The sequence below is a fragment of the Rana temporaria genome, chromosome 5 (assembly GCF_905171775.1).
Source record: "Rana temporaria chromosome 5, aRanTem1.1, whole genome shotgun sequence".
In the NCBI taxonomy this organism is placed as follows: Eukaryota; Metazoa; Chordata; class Amphibia; order Anura; family Ranidae; genus Rana; species Rana temporaria.
In genome coordinates, this window is record NC_053493.1 from 258188879 (window position 1) to 258210710 (window position 21832).

At 44.7% G+C, this 21832-nt stretch overlaps 1 protein-coding gene across 1 annotated transcript; it reads left to right on the top strand.

The window, feature by feature from the left end:
- Positions 1 to 1517: 1517 nt before the first annotated feature.
- FAM8A1 (family with sequence similarity 8 member A1) lies at positions 1518 to 20101 on the top strand. Its single transcript, XM_040353765.1, has 5 exons — positions 1518 to 1886; positions 11026 to 11146; positions 14472 to 14595; positions 16395 to 16534; positions 19006 to 20101. Exons 1-5 carry the CDS (start codon positions 1586 to 1588, stop codon positions 19145 to 19147), a joined length of 828 nt encoding a protein of 275 aa, XP_040209699.1. The 5' UTR covers positions 1518 to 1585; the 3' UTR covers positions 19148 to 20101.
- The last annotated feature ends 1731 nt before the right edge of the window (positions 20102 to 21832 follow it).

The following is a 21832-nucleotide window of genomic DNA, read 5'->3' on the forward strand; positions in this document are numbered from 1 at the left end:
TCCCAACCTAACCTCAGCCAAAGTTTTGCTTTTGCAGCACAGTAACGCTCCATCCACATTAATGCGTTTTTTTTTAATTGCATTTTGCAGAAGTGCAGGGAAATGTTTAAATTTGTTTGGGTTCCTAGGGAACGTTTTCGCATCAAGCATTTTTGTCCCTCTGCATTTTTGGAAAGGGTCGGAGACTTTTTTTCTGCAAAATGCAACAATTTTCATGTAATAGACTTAAATGGATCCGCGCAAGTACCGCGTCTTTACCGCATTTTTACGGCGATTTTGCTGCGAATTGCGCTTTGCATTTTTTTTACACTGAATATAGCAGGCTGCTAAAGAGGGGGGGTCGGGAAGCCAGCCACCGCGTCCTTAACAACCTGCTGACAGCTGAATGTAAAAAAAAAAAAGGCGTGGGCTCCCCCCCAAAATCCATACCAGACCCTTATCCCAGCATGCAGCCCGTCAGGTCAGGAAAGGGAGGAGCAAAAACCCCCCTCCTGAACCATACCAGACTACATGCCCTCAACATGGGGGGGGTGGGTGCTCTGCGAATCCCCACCCCAAAGCACCTTGCCCCCAACTCAGCTGGAGTGCCCTTCTGTTCTGCGCTTTTCGATGGGGGGGCACAAATCGATAGAACATTGGCAATAGGCTCCAATTTGAAATGCGATTTGACCTGTCAAATCGCATGTGAAGTCTTGCCGATGTGAACAAGAGCTCAGGCCTGGTTCACACCTATGCAGTTTGCTTTTGAATGGTTTGTGTAGTACTTTTTGCGGTGCATTTTTGCACACGCGGTTTTGATGCATAGTTCATTCTTTTTTATGCGTTTTGTGTTTTGCATTTTTTAAGCTTTTTTCTTGGCTAATTTGTTGTTGGGTAGATTAAAAATCGCAGAATGCAAATCGTGGCAACATCGTTGTAAAACCATTTTGCGCCTAAAAAAGTTTGTCACCCTTTCCAAAAAAGCAGTGGCTGAAAAAAAGCATTGATGTGAATGTGTCCCATAGGAAACCATGTTAAATAAACTGTAGTGCATTTCTGCAAAAAAACGCATAGATATGAACAGAGCCTAAGGTCTGGTTCACACCTATGCAGTTTGCTTTTGATCCGTTTCTGCAGTGTATTTTTGCACATGCGTTTTTGATGCATTATTCTCGCTTTTTTTTTATGTGTTTTATGTTTTGCATTTTTTAAGCTTTTTTGGGGGCAAAATTGTTGTTGGGTGGATTAAAAAAATGAAAAAAGCAAATCGCTGCAAAATTGCACTGAGATCTGCAAACTGATCTGGGGGTGTCATTAACTTTCTATTGACCCCTCTGCTGCTGCGGTTCGCCTGTAAAATGCATGTGCTGTGAACTGGCCCTGACCCTTTCATTTTTCTTTCCTGAAAAAGAGCATAGACGTGAACGTGTCCCATAGGAAAGCATTCATCAAGAAGTATTGGTCTCCGGAAATATGGTCGCAGCATTTACTGGACTAAAGACAAGTTAAAGTAAAGTGATTCCCCTAGTGACGTGACGTCACGGTCGGCGATGATTGGTTCTCGCTCTGATGACCGCGGAGTTGATGGGCTGAGTGTATTCCAGTGATGGCGGAGTCTGGGGAGCTCCGAGAGAGGAAGCCGTGCAGTGGGGAGCAGGCTCCGGATAGCGGGGGCCCCCCCAGGACGGAAGAGAGGATGACGGCGCAAGAGTACTCCCGGCGGCTGCAGGAATGGCTCTGGCAATCTTATTGTGGCTCTGTGTGCTGGCAGAACAACTGTGCAACCGCCGCAGCTCTGCTCATGATCAACGCGGCCCCGGGGAGTGTGGGGGACCCGTCCAGGGCGACTACCAACCGAGCACCTACCGCCCACAGTGCGGTCAGTACAGCGCCTCCTCCTGCAGCAGGTGAGCTGTCACCCCAGACCTTGTCATATGTCACCTGTCACCCCAGACCTTGTCACCTGTCACCCCAGACCTTGTCACCTTATCACCCCAGACCTTGTCACCCCACACCTTGTCCCTGTAAGCAGACTGGCGCTGCCACCCCACACCTTGCCACCCCACACCTTGTCATCTGTCACCCCAGACCTTGTCACTCCACACCTTGTCCCTGTAAGCAGACTGGCGCTGCCACCCCACACCTTGCCACCCCACACCTTGTCATCTGTCACCCCAGACCTTGTCACTCCACACCTTGTCCCTGTAAGCAGACTGGCGCTGCCACCCCACACCTTGCCACCCCACACCTTGTCACCTGTCGCCCCAGACCTTGTCACTCCACACCTTGTCCCTGTAAGCAGACTGGCGCTGTCACCCACACCTTGTCCCTGTAAGCAGACTGGCGCTGTCATCCCACACCTTGTACCTCCTAAACAGACTGGAGCTTTTACCCCACACCTTGTCCCTGTAAGCAGACTGTAGCTGTGACCCCACATCTTGTCACCTGTCACCCCACACCTTGTCCCTGTAAGCAGACTGTAGCTGTCACCCCACGCCTTGTCACCTCACACCTTGACAGTGACATCCATCTCCCCAGACCATGTCCCTGTAAGCAGACTGGCGCTACCACCCCACACCTTGCCACCCCACACCTTGTCACCTGTCACCCCAGACCTTGTCACTCCACACCTTGTCCCTGTAAGCAGACTGGCGCTGTCACCCACACCTTGTCCCTGTAAGCTGACTGGCGCTGTCACCCACACCTTGTCCCTGTAAGCAGACTGGCGCTGTCACCCACACCTTGTCCCTGTAAGCAGACTGGCGCTGTCACCCACACCTTGTCCCTGTAAGCAGACTGGTGCTGTCACCCCACACCTTGTCACCTGTCACCCCAGACCTTGTCACTCCACACCTTGTCCCTGTAAGCAGACTGGCGCTGTCACCCCACACCTTGTCACCCCACACCTTGTCCCTGTAAGCAGACTGGCGCTGTCACCCACACCTTGTCCCTGTAAGCAGACTGGCGCTGTCACCCCACACCTTGTCCCCCCCACACCTTGTCCCTGTAAGCAGACTGGCGCTGTCACCCACACCTTGTCCCTGTAAGCAGACTGGCGCTGTCATCCCACACCTTGTACCTCCTAAACAGACTGGAGCTTTTACCCCAGACTTTGTCCCTGTAAGCAGACTGGCGCTGTCACTCAAGATCTTGTCACCTGTCACCCCACACCTTGTCCCTGTAAGCAGACTGTAGCTGTCACCCCACGCCTTGTCACCTCACACCTTGACAGTGACATCCATCTCCCCAGACCATGTCCCTGTAAGCAGACTGGCGCTGCCACCCCACACCTTGCCACCCCACACCTTGTCACCTGTCACCCCAGACCTTGTCACTCCACACCTTGTCCCTGTAAGCAGACTGGCGCTGTCACCCCACACCTTGTCACCCCACACCTTGTCCCTGTAAGCAGACTGGCGCTGTCACCCACACCTTGTCCCTGTAAGCAGACTGGCGCTGTCACCCACACCTTGTCCCTGTAAGCAGACTGGTGCTGTCACCCCACACCTTGTCACCTGTCACCCCAGACCTTGTCACTCCACACCTTGTCCCTGTAAGCAGACTGGCGCTGTCACCCACACCTTGTCCCTGTAAGCAGACTGGCGCTGTCATCCCACACCTTGTACCTCCTAAACAGACTGGAGCTTTTACCCCAGACTTTGTCCCTGTAAGCAGACTGGCGCTGTCACTCAAGATCTTGCCACCTGTCACCCCACACCTTGTCCCTGTAAGCAGACTGTAGCTGTGACCCCACGCCTTGTCACCTCACACCTTGACAGTGACATCCATCTCCCCAGACCATGTCCCTGTAAGCAGACTGGCGCTGCCACCCCACACCTTGCCACCCCACACCTTGTCACCTCAGACCTTGTCACTCCACACCTTGTCCCTGTAAGCAGACTGGCGCTGTCACCCACACCTTGTCCCTGTAAGCTGACTGGCGCTGTCACCCACACCTTGTCCCTGTAAGCAGACTGGCGCTGTCACCCACACCTTGTCCCTGTAAGCAGACTGGCGCTGTCACCCACACCTTGTCCCTGTAAGCAGACTGGCGCTGTCATCCCACACCTTGTCCCCCCACACCTTGTCCCTGTAAGCAGACTGGCGCTGTCACCCACACCTTGTCCCTGTAAGCAGACTGGCGCTGTCATCCCACACCTTGTCCCCCCACACCTTGTCCCTGTAAGCAGACTGGCGCTGTCACCCACACCTTGTCCCTGTAAGCAGACTGGCGCTGTCATCCCACACCTTGTACCTCCTAAACAGGCTGGAGCTTTTACCCCAGACTTTGTCCCTGTAAGCAGACTGGCGCTGTCACTCAAGATCTTGCCACCTGTCACCCCACACCTTGTCCCTGTAAGCAGACTGTAGCTGTCACCCCACGCCTCGTCACCTGTCACCCCACACCTTGACAGTGACATCCGTCTCCCCAGACCATGTCCCTGTAAGCAGACTGGCGCTGTCACCTGGATTTCTGTGATCGTTCTGCCTTCCAGGGACATTCTCTGATCATGGATTTCTGTTGTCCCTGGAAGTGTGTCGCTTTCCCAGGAATGCCCCCCTTCCCTTCTCTGATGGAGGGGGATATGTGGGGGCTGTTTAGCTGTGTTAGGGGTCCCAGCTGTGACCTAAGAGCAGCAGATGTTCTGACACTGGTCACCTGCCTCTGATATCTGTTGTATGAAGTAAAGCATGGTGTAGAGCAGCACCCAGAGCTCCTGTCTTCTGAATGGGACACAAGGTCTATTTGGAGTGTTCCACATTTTGAGCTTTAAAGTAGAACTATTGGCAAAAACTTTTATTTATTTTTTTCATTTTGGACAGTGTAACCCGTCAGGTTATTTTTTAATTTTTTTTTGCCACCTGTGTCCCATTGCAGAGATTTCCCTTCACTTCTGGTCCCATAGCCAAAAAGGAAGTAAGAGGAAATCCCTTAGGGACCCCCAGGTCACCAGAACTAATGTCCCCATTGGAAGATTCCCCCCTCTATTATTTTTCTGGGGACAACCCAAAATTTGGGATTTTTCTTTACTTTTACTTTCAATGATAATGGTAAACTGGACAAATGGAGAGGGTGAATCTTCTTAACCACTTTAAGTGAATGTAAACCCTCCATACACCCAGTGAAGTGAACAGCCTCAGATGATACACAGGGATGAACCAAATCTCTCTACATATCTTTTACATGTATATTTATACTGTTTAGAAAGTTCAGATCATGTTAGGAAATTTTCTCTTCCTGTTTAACACAGAGTGTGATGTCTGGGCATACAGCCAAGATAGCTAAAATTTCTGATTGGAGGAAAGGCACACACCCCCTCTCATCATAGGCAGAGACTCTCAGAGGTGTTTTGCAACAGGACCAGCTGCCTGCTAATCTATTTATAGCAAACCTCCCCGGACAGAAATTTCAGGCTGCTTTTATCTGACGTGTCCGAGAATTCGTCAGGAGTTATCGGGCTGATAACAGAACGGGTCAGGAGAGAGCTACGGGACTTGGCTCTTTGAAGAGAGATAACAAAATACTGCAGATATATGTGCCCGGCTCAAATTTCATGAATTGGGTTTACATCCACTTTAAGGACTGGAAGATTTCCCCCCTTAACCACTTAAGCCCCGGACCTTTAGGCAGCTAAATGCCCAGGCCAGTTTTTGTGATTCGGCACTGCTTTGCTTTAACTGACAATTGCGCGGTCGTGCGACATGGCTCCCAAACAAAATTGGCGTCCTTTTTTCCCCACAAATAGAGCTTTCTTTTGGTGGTATTTGATCACCTCTGCGGTTTTTATTTTTTGCGCTATAAACAAAAATAGAGCGACAATTTAGAAAAAAATGCAATATTTTTTACTTTTTGCTATAATAAATATCCCCCAAAAACATATAAAAACTTTTTTTTTCCTCAGTTTAGGCCGATACGTATGCTTCTACCTATGTTTGGTAAAAAAAATCACAATAAGCGTTTATCGATTGGTTTGCGCAAAATTTATAGCGTTTACAAAATAGGGGATAGTTTTATTGCATTTTTATTATTTTATTATTTTTACTACTAATGGCGGCGATCATCGATTTTTTTTTTTCGTGACTGCGACATTATGGCGGACACTTCGGACAATTTTGACACATTTTTGGGACCATTGTCATTTTCACAGCAAAAAATGCATTTTAATTGCATTGTTTATTGTGAAAATGACAGTTGCAGTTTGGGAGTTAACCACAGGGGGCGCTGAAGGAGTTATGCTTCACCTAGTGTGTGTTTACAACTGTAGGGGGGTGTGGCTGTAGGACTGACGTCATTGATTGTTTCTCCCTATAAAAGGGATCACACGATCGATGCGCCGCCACAGTGAAGCACGGGGAAGCCGTGTTTACACACGGCTCTCCCCGTTCTTCATCTCCGGGGAGCGATCGCGAGGGGGCGGCTAGAAACGTTTCTAGCCGCGCCCTCGTCCCAGATCGCTCCCCGCGGGTTTCCGACCGCCGCATGTAGCGATCGGACCCGCGGAAAGGCGGGGACGTACATGTACGCCCATATGCCTGTACGTGCCATTCTGCGGACGTATATGTACATGCGGCAGTCGTTAAGCGGTTGATGACCAGGCCACTTTTTGCGATATGGCACTGTGTCGCTTTTACTGACAATTGCGCGATCGCGCAATGGTATTTGATCACCTCTGCGGTTTTATTTTTTGCACTATGAACAAGAAAATTTTGAAAAAAACCTTTTTTTTTTTTTTGCTATGATAAATACCACAAAATAAATAAATAAAAATGACTTCCTCAGTTTAGGCCTATATATATATATATATATATATATATATATATATATATATATATATATATATATATATATATATATATATTTTCTTCTAAATATTTTTGGTAAAAAAATCGCAATAAGCGTATATTGATTGGTTTGCGCAAAAGTTAAAGCGCCTAAAAAATAGGGAATAGATTTATGGTGTGTGTAAGACAGTGGGGATCGAAAGTTTGGGCACCCCAGGTAAAAATTTGTATTAATGTGCATAACGAAGCCAAGGAAAGATGGAAACATCTCCAAAAGGCATCAAATTACAGATTAGACATTCTTATAATATGTCCAAAAAAGTTAGATTTTATTTCCATCATTTACACTTTCAAAATTACAGAAAACAAAAAAATGGCGTCTGCAAAAGTTTTGGGCACCCTGCAGAATTTATAGCATGCACTGCCCTCTTTGCAAAGCTGAGACCTGCCAGTGTCATGGATTGTTCTCAATCATCGTCTGGGAAGACCAGGTGATGTCAACCTCAAAGGTTTTAAATGCCCAGACTCATCTGACCTTGCCCCAACAATCAGCACCATGGGTTCTTCTAAGCAGTTGTCTAGAAAACTGAAACTGAAAATAGTTGACGCTCACAAAGCTGGAGAAGGCTATAAGAAGATAGCAAAGCGTTTTCAGATGTCAATATCCTCTGTTCGGAATGTAATTAAGAAATGGCAGTCATCAGGAACAGTGGAAGTTAAAGCAAGATCTGGAAGACCAAGAAAAATATCAGACAGAACAGCTCGCAGGATTGTGAGAAAAGCAATTCAAAACCCACGTTTGACGGCACGATCCCTCCAGAAAGATCTGGCAGACACTGGAGTTGTGGTACACTATTCCACTATAAAGAGATACTTGTACAAATATGGTCTTCATGGAAGAGTCATCAGAAGAAAACCTCTTCTACGTCCTCACCACAAAAATCAGCGTTTGAACTTTGTAAATGAACATATAGACAAGCCTGATGCATTTTGGAAACAAGTTCTGTGGACCGATGAGGTTAAAATAGAACTTTTTGGCCGGAATGAGCAAAGGTACATTTGGAGAAGAAAGGGCACAGAATTTAATGAAAAGATCCTCTGTCCAACTGTTAAGCATGGGGGTGGATCAATCATGCTTTGGGGTTGTATTGCAGCCAGTGGCACAGGGAACATTTCACGAGTAGAAGGAAAAATGGATTCAATACAATTTCAGCAAATTTTGGATGGTAACTTGATGCCATCTGTGAAAAAGCTGAAGTTAGAAAGGATGGCTTCTACAAATGGATAATGATCCTAAACACACCTCAAAATCCACGGGGGATTACATCAAGAGGCGTAAACTGAAGGTTTTGCCATGGCCTTCACAATCTCCTGACCTCAACATAATTGAAAATCTCTGGATAGACCTTAAAAGAGCAGTGCGTGACAGACAGCCCAGAGATCTCAAAGAACTGGAAGACTTTTGTAAGGAAGAATGGGCAAAGATACCTCAAACAAGTATTGAAAGACTCTTGGCTGGCTACAAAAAGCATTTACAAGCTGTGATACTTGCCAAAGGGGGCAGTACAAGATATTAACTCTGCAGGGTGCCCACAAGATATTAACTCTGCAGGGTGCCCAAACTTTTGCAGACGCCATCTTTTTGTTTTCTGTAATTTTGAACGTGTAAATGATGGAAATAAAATCTAACTTTTTTTGGCATATTATAAGAATGTCTAGTCTGTAATTTGATGCCTTTTGGAGATTTTTCCGTCTTTCCTTGGCTTCGTTATGCACATTTAATATTTTTTTTTTTACCTGGGGGTGCCCAAACTTTCGATACCCACTGTGTGTGTGTGTGTGTGTGTGTGTGTGTGTGTGTGTGTGTGTGTATATATATAATTTGTGTGTGTGTTGTTTTTTTTTTCGGGATTGCGTCAGACAGATCAAAAATGTTGTCACTATTGAAATTTATACAGCGATCAGTGCTATAAAAATGCAATGATTACTGTATAAATGACACTGTCAGGGAAGGGGTTAACACTAGGGGGGGCAATCAAATGTGTTCCCTGGAAGACGTTAATGACTGGGAGTGGAGAGAGATCGCTGTTCCTGATCACTAGGAACAGACGATCTCTATGTACTTCCCTGACATATCAGGATCTGTTTGTTTACATTAACAGATCCCCATTCTGCCTCTCCCACATCAGCTCCCCTGTTGTGCAGCGAGCGCGCGCCTGCTATAGCTTTTTAACCAGTTTAATATCGGCCACTTTTGCCCCTTCCTGCCCAGGGAAATTTTCAGCACTGTCGCACTTTGAATGACAATTGCACGGTCATGCAACACTGGACCCAAACTAAATTATAATTTTCTTCCCACAAATAGAGCTTTCTTTTGGTGGTATTTGATCACCTCCTGTGTGTTAGTTTTTAGCGCAAAAAAAAAAAAAAAATTTTGAAAATAAAAACTGATGGGCACAGATAGGTGGCACTGTATAGACAGCACTGATGAGTTACTGACAGGCATTGAGTGGCATCTGAAGGGCACTGACATGCATTACTGATGGGGCACTGATTGGCACTGTTGTGGGCACAGCCACTTTTATGGGCACTGGCAGGCATTCTTTCTGGGGCACAGGCTGGCAACTGATGGGCACTTTGTGGCAGTTGATGGGGGCTGCACTGATGATCAATGTGCTGATTATCAGCGCAGGCCCTCTCCTCTGACAGGGAGAGCCGCCGATCAGCTCTCCCTGTCAGCGTGAACCGAGGAAAGCCATTTACCGGCACTTCCTGGTTCACACGATAATCAGCTGTGATTGGTCACAGCTGATCACGTGGTAAGAAGCCTCTGTCAGAGGCTCCATACCACGATCAGAGTTGCGGTGTGTCAGACTGACGCACCGCACCTCCAATCGCCATGTGCCCCCGCGGGTGCAAGCTGGCTTGTTATCCTGGTCACATTATATGACGTCCGATCAGGATAACTAAACTACTTTGCCGCTCTCATATTGCTATATAGCATGCGGCAAGTGGTTAAAGGGCCGCCGTACAGCTACGGCGGGTACGAGCCGACCTACTACCAGTATAATGACGGTGGCTGGTAGGCAAGTGGTTAATAGGGGGCACAGGCAGCAATAAAAGCCTGACAGGGGTTCTAATCTCTCTCCACTCTGTCCAAAAACGTTTTGTCTTTTAGTTATACTTTAACCAAAATTTCTAAAGAATGTCTCCAACAACTTGTTGAATCTATGCCACAGGAATTAAGACAGTTCTCACAGCAAAAGGGGGTCTAACCTGGTACTAGGCAAGGTGTACCCAATAAATTGGCCGGTGAGTGTATATCTGAAAATTGATCAATCCTCATGTACTGACATCCTATCTCGTTTCCTGAGGCCTGAAAATGCCAGGACAGTTCAATTACCTCCCCAAATGACCCCTTTTTGGAAAGTAGACAGCAGGGTGGATTTGATTTAACCACTTAAGGACCGCCTCCTGCACATATACGTCGGCAGAATGGCACGGCTGGGCACCTGTACGTCCCCTTTAAGTGCCCAGCCGTGGGGTGCGCGCCCGCGAACCGGTCTGAAGCTCCGTGACCGCAGGACCCACGGACCTGATCGCCGCCGGTGTCCCGCGATCGATCACAGGAGCTGAAGAACGGGAAGAGGTGTGTGTAAACACACCTTCCCTGTTCTTTACAGTGGCTATGTCACGGGAGGGAGGGGCCCTCTCCCGCCGCTGATAATGGTGATCTTGCGGCGAATCCGCCACAGAGACCACCATTATCGCTTACAGGACCGCCGCCTGAAGAGATGGATACCTCGGTTGTGACAGCAGCTGCTGCCATTACCGAGAGGACGTATATAGTCCGGCGGCCCTTAAGTGGTTAATGTTTCCCATAAGGTCAGAGCTGTAATAATGAAATTGTTAGAATTATTACAGCTCTGTCCTTATGAACACATTTCATTCTCTTCTGGACTTTCCTCTTCTCAGCTTTGATTTCATTCATTACTTGTTCAAGGTTCATGTACCTTTTTTACTGCCAAGTTCTATGTCCTTAATGGGTTCCTTGGTATTTATGTCTTGTGTCAGGACAGAAAAATAGTTTATCGTATAATCGCAGTAGTTTATACAAGATTTTTATGGTAAACAATACCAGCGTGTACATGGTGCCAGTTCTTTCATTTTTAAATGTAGTTGCCAATTTTCCTTCTCCTTTTTGGATCTGCCTATCAATGGAAACCTTTTACGTTATTAAATTCTGTTTTGTTTCCCATTTAGGTCGTGAGTTCATTATTCCTACTTTGGCACAAAGGTTCAGAGCCGAGATGGTGGACTTCTTCATTCTCTTTTTCATAAAAGCAGCTGTTATTTTAAGCATAGTGCATTTTAGTGGAATAAAGTAAGTTTATTGTGATAAGAATGATGATTCTTTGCCAACGTCTGTTATTAGTCTTATGAGTTTTGAATAAAAGGACTTTTGAATTAAATTGTGGGACAGTTTGTTTCACTCGACCTTAAAGCGGTTGTGTAGTCCCCAAATAATTAATTTTTTTTGGCACCTGAAAGGCAAAAGCCATAATGAGTTATAATAGCTCATTATGAAATACTTGCCTTAGAACGAGATGTTGGTAACTTACCTGGTCCACGCCGAGGTAGCTGACATGTTGCCTCGGCGTGTCTTTTTTGGGTATCGCGGCTCCAGCGCTGTGAGTGGCTGGAGCCACGATGTCGTCACTCGGGAGATTCCTTTCCGGCAAGGTCCGGAAACAAATATCTCCTAAACCGTAAAGGTTTAGCACAGGGATACGCAATTAGCGGACCTCCAGCTGTTGCAGAAATACAAGTCCCATGAGCCATAGCAAGACTCTGACAGCCACAAGCATGACACCCAGAGGCATGATGGGACTTGTAGTTGTGCAACAGCTGGAGGTCCACTAATTGCATATCCCTGGTTTAGGAGATATTTATTTATTTATTTTTACCTACAGGTAAGCCTTATTTTATAGGCTTACCTGTAGGTCAAAGTGTAAAACTAGACTATACAACGACTTTAAAGCGGAATTAAACCCGCTGATTTCACCCAAAACAGTTACATTTCGGGCATGGCTTGAATGATAACTGTTACAGTTACTAGTGTGCTTGACTAATAAATATGAAATTCTTATATACAATGTTAAAAGTCCAATAACCACCAAAACAAATTCTTCCCACAAAGTGCTAGTAAAGTCTGCTGATCATCAAACAAATTTGATTGTGATATCCAAGTGTACAAATCCTTCTACCAACTTCTAGGTAAGTATCCTACTCACCAGACAGGATTGACACCCAGGAAGTCAACACCAGCAAACAGATACTCTCCAGGTTGCAGCAGCTCAGGAATAGCACGACCGCCAGATGAGCAACATGGCGACTGCAGGTTGAATAGAAGCTAAAGCTGGCCAATGACAGATTGCCTGGTTCAGCAAGGGTCAGACAGATTTCGATCAGGGGTTGCAGCTGCTGATCAGTGTATTCTGACTACAGTGAGATCTGCTGTTAGAATATAGTGTCCCGGCGGGACCTAGCCTGTCTATGGCCTGCTTTAGATGGCAGCTTCCTTGGTTGTAAAGGACAGATGGGTTTAGTTCTGCTTTAAATGTCCTCAGCAGACACCACAGTGCCAGCCTAGACTTCGGCATTAACAGTTGGCTACTGAAATCTAATGTTCTAATTGGCATCCTTCAAAATATTTGGCCATGGCTTTGTATTATCTAAACATTATACATAAGATGACAGTTGGCAGGAATGGACATGAGCGAGAGAGTTGCCAGATCATTCAGCTGAGCACTTTTGGGTGAGAGGTTGATTGGGAAGGTTTGTCCTTGTCCCCGTCCATCCCATTTCCCTGAGATGTGTCTGGCTCCTCCTGCCTCCTCTCCATTTTATTAAATGTATGTGCTGAGCTAAGGATTGAGGTAAAAAAAAAGTTATGCTAGTCCCCCCCCCCCCCCTCTCCCCCAAAACACTTACCTGCCTCCTCTCACGATCCAGCGCTGTCCCCATCTTTCGTACCAGTCCACTGACTTCCTGATTTTACAGGAGACACAGGAGCCATAGGCTCTTGCTGCTGTCAGTCAAATCCTGTGAGGAGGAAGTGGTGGGGGGGCCCCCAAGAGCCGCACTGTTTGTCTATGGATGTACAGAGCCCAGCTTGGGAAGGCGCCCACACCAGTGCACCCATAGCACACAGCTTGCTCTGGGGCACTTGCAGAGGGGAGAGGACCATGCCAGCGAGGAGCCGGTAAGGGACTTCTGTGTGCAATATTGTTGCACAAAGCAGATAAATATAACCTGTTGTTTTTTTTTTTTTTTTTTATAAAAAACAAAACAAAAAAAAACGATGCCTTTTGCCTTTTAGAATCACTTTAAGAATCAGCAAAGAGCTTTTTGTTAAAAGTGATAAGGTGGCTCTAGAGCTCTCAAAGGGTGCCACCCCATACTGGCAGCACCCTGGACTGCTTTCCTGGTGAGAAAATCTGTCCCCCCCCCCCCCCCCTATTCCCTGCTGCAACTAAGTGACGCAATACACATCGTTTTTGGGCACTTCCAGGATCACCACTTTTATTGATCTGTGTTTGAACAGCGGCATTGGAGGGCAGGGGAGAATTTTTGGGGGTCTAATGCACCCCCAGTGTTTCCATTAAGAGTACCTGTCACCTGCCCATGCTATCTTATAGGGGGCTTGTTATCCTCCTAGTGATGACAATGAAGTAAAAAAAAATTACATACTGTAACAAAAAATTACTAAAAAAAAATATGTTAAAACACCCCTTATAAAAAGCACAGCGTAAGGTGTGACGTGAGGTATCATCGCAAGCATCAAAGCAATAATTCTAGGGCCACTGTTCATGGTTGGCTGTAATAACCTGTAAAGATTTTTAAAGCATCACCTATGGAATATTTTGGGTACCATAGTGTAATAAGATATATAACCTAGTGTTTTTGTGATTCCACAGGCGTGTGTGTGCAATTTTAAGAATTTTTATTTACTTGATGCATCTTTTATACACTCAAAAAAAGTAAGGAACACTTTTTAATCAGAGTATACCATCAAGTCAATTAAACTCCTTGGATATTAATCTGGTCAGTTTAGTAGCAGAGGGGGTTGTTAATGAGTTAAGCTGCTTTGGTGTTCCTACCAGTCTGGTAAATTCCCCGCTGTAGTTCTGTCACAATGAGCGGGTGGACCCGATAGTCTCGGAATCCAGGTCTAAACGGCCCACGCATCATCAGCTCCCACAACTGGCCTCATCTTAGGCCTAGTTTAGCCCTTATCTCAGCCTAAACTCTGCCCTTACACCTGAGTTTACATTTCCTGTATTTCCCATTACTTATGGGAAATGTAGTGCTTTTTCTCTGCACAAGTGTGACGTGTGAGAAGACAAAGTTGTCCTTGCACATGGGGGTTCACATTTTTTCAGAGGAGGAGTGGAAATCGAGAATTGTAAGAAAAGTAAGGCATTATTACAGTGTTATTATTTGTCTGCATTTTATTAGAGCCTGGGGGGAGAGCATCTGCAAATGCAAATTTATCAGGATCCTGGAGTTGGCCTAAAATGTTGTTTCTAAAACCTAGTGGGCATCTCAAATAGAATGTTACTTTTATGTATTTGTATTTTGTATTGTTTATGTATTTCTAGGTTGACAGATTTTTATTTCTTTATTTTCTTGATATATTTTTACAGAGATATTTCCAAATTTGCAATGCACTACATAATTGAAGAAGTAGACGAAGATACATCAATGGAAGACCTACAAAAAATGATGGTGGTGGCACTTATTTACAGGCTCTTGGTCTGTTTTTATGAGGTATGGATGATGATTTTCCTTTGACGTAAAATTGTTCATGGCAAAGTTTTGTGTTCGACGCAAAGTATATCCGCTTGAAGACCGCAATATATACATTTATGTTGTGGCTTTCAAGTGGTATACTGGGAAGATGCCTGCTGCTACAGGCATCATTTCCGTATTGTTTTTTTCCTGTGGCTGCCCCGCTTTTTTGTAAAAGCCATTCTAGCTGGCTATTTAGCCACTGGATTGCTTTTAAAAGCTGGGGAAGGGGGCGACCCCTCCGGCCGGTGCCTGTCCGCGCTCTCCCTCCCATTGGAGAATACAGAACTGAAGCTGGCTTACTATACTTTTCAGGTACAGGAACATCCCCGATCAGCTCTTTGGTATAGGAAACTGGAAGCAACCTGTGTTTATTTATTTTTTCCATTTCTGTCTAACCTAGATGGAAACAACGCCATTTTTAAAATAGGAAAGTGTCTGATCATACTGATCTTGGTGTAATCGGATGCTTTTAAGGACAGAGTAGATATCTGGGGTCTAATAGCCCCAGATCTCTCCCATAAAAAGTACCTGTCACTGCCTATTGCTGTCACAAGGGATGTTTACATTTCCTGTGACAGCATTAAGAGTGATTTAAAAAAATAATAATCAAGAAACAGTATAAAAATAAATAAAACATTTAAAGCCCCTCTGTGCTCGCGTACAAAGGTGAACGCACACGTTGATCCCACATTCATCCGTAATCGGCGCTCACACCACACATGTGAGGTATTGCTGCAAACCTCAGAACAAGAGCAATTATTCTGCCATCAGACCCCCAGTGTAACTCTCCACTGGTAACCTGCAAAGGCTTTTAAAGTGTCACATGTGGAGATTTTAAATCCTGCAGTTTGTCGCCATTCCACGAGCATGCGCAATTTTAAAGCTTGGCATGCTAGGTATCTATTTACTTGGCATAAGATAATTTTTTATGTTTTAGCAAAACATTGGGTATTATATTGGGTTTTACATAAAAAAAACTTGTGTTTCGAAATACTGCTGTGCATATATCGTGTGACATAAATTGCAAAACCCACCATTTTATTTTTTAGGGTTTCTGCTAAAATTATATGTTTGGAGGTTCTACGTAATTTTTTTTTTCTAGCAAAAAATATGATTTTTACATGTAAACAAAGTGCCAGAAAAGTGGATATGCAAAATAAGGTAGAGGAGGGTTACAGGTATGCACCTTTGGGGTTTGGAGTGAGGTCCTATCAGTGGATCGCATGAATAGGGTCATGATGGAGGTAGTTGGCAAACAAGCCTCATCTCTGCTCCACAATATTTATTTTTCTTTGCTTTTAGCGTCTATTTAGGTACAGCAGGACATTATAATCTAAGGCTCCATTCACATCTTCCCATTGCTATCAATGGACGAACGCCAATGTCGCCTGAAAAAAAGGGTCCGGGACTTTTTTTCAGGCGACAGGCGTACGGCGTCTATGAGATGTGAACCATCTCCATAGACAGCAATGGGAATTTCCCCCTCTAGCGGCACAAGCGTCCGGCGTTTTGTCGCCTAGATGTGAATGGAGGCTCACACTCTTTACAGCTGAAACCAGTAAATGTGAACTGGCAACAAGACCGGACACATACCACCTGTATATAAATAGACATCCTGTTTGTAGTTACTTAAAAGTAGATCAGGGTTGCTCTGCTTTTCAACCAGACACACATTGGGCCCTGACACTCAGCATGCATGTGTAAAGAATTTCAACTGACGATATATCTGCATTTGTTTTTTAGTAATTACTAAAACGTTTGTTTTTATTTTAAAGATTATCTGCATCTGGGGAGCGGGTGGTGCAACTCCAGGAAAGTTCCTGCTTGGCCTTCGGGTTGTGACATGCGATAACTCTGTGCTGGTTGCTCCAAACAGAGTATTAGTGATCCCTTCCACAAATGTCAATATGACTGCGTAAGTTTTTAATATAAGAAAGTGCTTTTAGCATTTGAAGATAGCAATTGCCGTAGTTGGCTTCAAACAAAATATTTGAAACTGCGTTATTTTAGCTGATAGTTGAAGCCATTAGTAGAAATTTCCCAGAAACCCCCTGAAGGCTGGGTTCACACTGATACTACACGACAGTGATACGACTTTCATCCTACTTTGCTCTGCGACATCAGTCCTACATTGGTCCGACATCCATCCGACTTTCATGAACAGGATACTACTTTGATCCGACTTTGTGATAGTCTGACTTGTTCTTTGACCAATCAAAACAATCCCAGTGTGAGATAAATTCCTTTTACTGCTGCTATGTCGATGCCACAAGTCGGATGGTTAGGACAAGGATCCTACTTTGATCCGACTTCAATGGGCTGAAGTAGGATCAAAGTCGGACCAAAGTAGTACAAGGGAGTATTTTCAAAGTCGGACCAGTTAAGACGGCTCTCATAGGGAAACATTGATTTTCATACGTCATGCGACATTAGCTCCTAATGTCGGAGCGTTTGTTGTAGCAGTGTGAACCCGGCAAGTTTGTTTAAGATTCAGAGATAGAAAATGATTGGTTAATGAGCACACTGATGATCCACTTAATTGAACAGTTTGATCACTGGCTTTGTACACCACCAATGTTGTATCCAAAATATATACTCACCGTTTGCCCTGCTTTTGTAATGTGAAATCTAATACGGTTGTCGTGATCTGAGATTCATATGTGAATTGATTTAGTACAACATTATTCATACACTTGGGTTACATGTAGCATTTTAACAGAATTTAGGCTAGGAGGGTCGTAGAGCCATATCTGCCTCTTCCATTCTGAATAATGATTTGCAGAAAGCTGATATTGGGCCCCGTTCACATTAAGCGATGTGGAATCGCGGGCAAAATAAATGACTGCATTTCCAAATTCGATTCATGATTGTCACGCGGCAAAACACGTTTAAAAATCATGCTAAGCTTGTTGCCTAAAAAGGAGCAGGAGGTTCTTTTGGGAGACACATGCACATAGGGCAGCTCATTCAACGGGCTGCCCTATGTGCGACACGTGGCAACGAGTGTAAATAACAGTTTTAGAGTGGCAATCACTTTTTCCCTCAATGTGATATCTGAACGGGACATTACAGCAAACTTGTGCTAATTGTATGAAAAAATAAAATAAACTGTATATTTTAGTTAGTCCAAATGTTAACACAGGTTATAAATATGGCCACATTCTATAGCAACAAGCCACTGAGCACTTGGGGCCAGATTCACAGCGGAGATACTCCGTCGTATCTCAGATACTCCGTCGTATCTCTCAGAGTATCTATGCGACTGATTCATAGAATTAGTTACGCATAGATATCCCTAAGATCCGACAGGTGTAATTGTTTTACACTGTCGGATCTTAGGATGCAGTACCGCGGCCGCCGCTGGGGGGAGTTCGCGACGTAAACCAGCGTCGGGTATGCAAATTAGGAGTTACGGAGATCCACGACGGATTTTCGTGTTCGCTACTTCGCCGCTAGTCTAGTTTCCCATCGCAAAGTTAACTTTACACAGCAATCGTATTGCTGTATAAAGTATGGCCGTCGTTCCCGCGTCGAAATGTAAAAATTCACGCCGTTTGCGTAAGCCGTCCGGGAATTACGCTACGCGCGTCGCCGTTCGAAAAAATGACGTCACTGCGCGCAAAGCATAGCGGGAATTTCGAAACGGAGAATGCGCATTAGGTCCGACGCGGGAGCGCGCCTAATTTAAATGGCACACGCCCATTTAAATTACGCGGGCTTACGCCGGAGTAGTTTTCATCGCAAGTGCTTTGTGAATCAGGCACTTGCGATGAAAACTTGCGGCGGTGTAACGTATCTATGACGTTACGCCGCCGCACTTCTACCTGAATCTGGCCCTTGGTCTTTTGGGACAGTGGCAATCTGCATGTGCAAAAGGCTCCCTGAAGACCTTACTCTACACCTTTCCCAGTTTCGGACCAGAGCCAAGAGGAAAGTTGTGTGATGTAGTGATTAATTTTACTGTGCTCTAAAGACGAAACATAGCCAAAAGTCTCTTTAACAGTAAACAATCCGCAGGTACTTAGAGGTGCCTGCATGTACTTGCAAAAGCTTTCCTTTTCCAAATGTGGGGATGTTATCTTTGAGCAACGTTCTAGATCTTCCTGGTAGTGCTAATGCTTTCGTGCCCCCTACCCCCCTTGGCCATTTAGGAGCTTTTTGCAGTATTGGGCCAGTAAGAGCGTAGTGGAGGGATCAGGCACGCTTGAAAGGTGCGCGGAATTACCAAAGGTGTGCCTGATCAGAATGGTCCAGTGTTCTGGCAGGGTTGGTAAATATCTGCAGGTACCTAAAACTGCCTACTCTCCATCAATGCGGGCTATTTTTGTGGATTTTTAATGCCATTTAAATTGTGTAATTTTGTTTTTGTATGCTTTTCTTTTATAGGTCGACAGTCCGAGCTGTGATCAAGAATTTCTCCATTGCTTTCTTCTTCCCTGCATTTATTACATTGCTATTCTTCCAGCATAACAGAACAGCCTATGATATTGTAGCAGGAACCATTGTTGTAAAGAGGAACACGAGATGATGTATATACTTTCTTTTGCCATTAGAACATTGCTGGATGGCTTGTATAGCACAGAGTTCCTTTGGAAGCCTATTTATTATTGTAAAAATCAGTTTTAACTATAAAAGGTGTTATTGATTGACTCCAGGATAATCTTCATAGAACCTCTCGATGACCATCTTCATTGTTGATTCCGATTATCAGTATTGTCATTTGGAAGAAAAAGCTATGGATTTCAAGAAATTTATATATAAATTGCTTTTTAAAAAAATGTGGACTGTACATAGATTTGTATGTCTGTAGTATATTACTAAGCTCTGCATATTCTCAGGCTGACCTATGAAAAATCGAGATGTTACCTATAGCAACCTATGAGTTTCCATGTCTCAGTTTACCAGTGGTAAAATGAGGTGCTGTACCAGCTGTGCATGTTTAATTTTGGTTTGCTTTACCTGATGATAAATGGTAATCATAAATGTGTTTAAAAGCAAAAGAACATGCTACACAGTACAGAATGAAGGTTTCCCCCACCCAGTGAATTAATTAAATGCCATAGTATCCCCAAATTACTGCTGAACTACATGTCAGTAACTGTGCTTTATGCAAACTTGGATATAAAACATTGATATGTCTATTAAAACACAATTCCAGCACCTCTGCCCCCATGCATGCTGTTTTCTTTAAGACTTCTTCAGGACAGTTCCATGTCAAGCAGGGTCCTCTTCTATAGTGCTGGGCAGTCCCCAGTAACATCATGCACTCGCATCATTTAACCCAGAGAGGATCCAGTGTTGGAACGTGGAGCAGTGAGTCTTTGGGAGGGTGAGTGTCCGCACCAGAGAGGAGGTGAGTAATACATAATTACTAGAGAACTAATGGAAGCTTAACCTAAATATTTTTTTAGGCATTAATTTTGCAAAGATGCAGAGTCTCTACAAAACATTTTAATAAAAACAAATTGCTTGTCACACTTTACCCTATCCTACTGCATTAATATGTATCTCAACTGGCCAGCCCAAGTGTGGGTTGAAGCCAGAAATAAGTCAGAAAAATAGAAGAAATACACTGGGGAATTTAAGAAAGCAGTAACATCACTTTTCTGGTTGTATGGCCTGTGTCTAATTCAGGAAAGCCTTGTGTACGTTTTGGTATCGGTAATGAAATATGCATTGAATACAGATTGTTTTATGGCTGCGACAGATTGCCAGCTTGGTGAGAAGTGAACTAGAGGTAACTGAGACCAACTCAAAGTTGGCATACAGAGGGACCTGAGAAGATCTAGACTTTGAGTTCCCTATCAAGCTTCACCCACCTCACAACTCTAATTCACAGCCACTGTGTCTGTTGGGTGGACAGACTCTAATGGGGAGACTAGTCAGCCTTGCCTGTAATTGATGGCACACATCAGTTCAGATTCGAAAGCCGCTATTTGCCTGAATGGTGACTATGGATCCGCACACTTATGTGAGCTAACAAATGTAAAGTTAAGCCCACTTGATGGGGAACTGGTCTCTCGGCTCCCCATCAGTCTCCGCTCAACCTGGTCCTAAACTCATTGGGCATGCACCTGTCACTGTGACGGGCACAGTGGCTGGAGCAAGGAGGGACTCACCGACCTTAGTACCAGCATTGACCCGTCAACCAGTCGGGCGCAAGCACCGTCACTTTCAGTACGGCGTATTGATGGAATTTTAAAGAGTGTATGTGACAACACCCTTTTAGACAAATGTATTCAGTTTAGCATCATCCACTAACCCAGAGCAACCTGAATTATCTTTCAATGATCTGACATCAGTAAAAAATAAATCTGTCTGGTTACTATGGGGTTTTGTGCTTGGCATTTCAGTGTTTCTCTTTGCACTGATATAGGTGACTATACATACACTGAATTGCCAAAAGTATTGGGATGCTTGCCTTTACATGCACATAAACTTTAATGGAATCCCAGTCTTAGTCTGTAGGGTTAAATATTGAGTTGGGCCACCCTTTTCAGCTATAACAGCTCCAACTCTTCTTGGAAGGCTGTCCACAAGGTTTAGGAGTGTGTCTATGGGAATGTTTGACCATTCTTCCAAAAGCACATTTTCTGAGGTCAGGCACTGATGTGGATGAGAAAGAATGCCTTTGGGAGCCAGGGTATCCGGTTGAAGTCAGGACTCACAAAGTTAGGAGCATGAAATTGTCTTGGTATCCTGATGCCTTAAGAGTACCCTTCACTGGCACTAAGGGGGCAAGCCCAACCCCTGAACAACAACCCCCACACCATAATCCCCAAATGATTTGGAGGGGTGGTCCAATACTTTTGGCAACACCGTGTAGTGTGGATGAGCTAGTTTGTGGTGGAGGACCCTGACTGGCCTGCATAGAGTCCTGACCTCAACCCGATGGAACACCTTTGGGATGAAGTGGAGCGAAAAATGCAAGGCAGGCCTCACAAATGTGTTTTTGGAGGAACGGTCAAACCTTCCCATAGACACACTCCTAAACCTTGTGGACACCTTCTCAAAAGAGTTGATGCTGTTATAGCTGTAAAGGGTGGGCCAACTCAACATTGAACCCCACCAGACTAAGACTGGGATGCCATTAAAGTTTGTGTGTGTGTATGTATATATATATATATATATATATATATATATATTATATATATAGAGAGAATACTTTTGGCAATATATTGTATATTTAATATATTTGACAGTGTTTGAGATG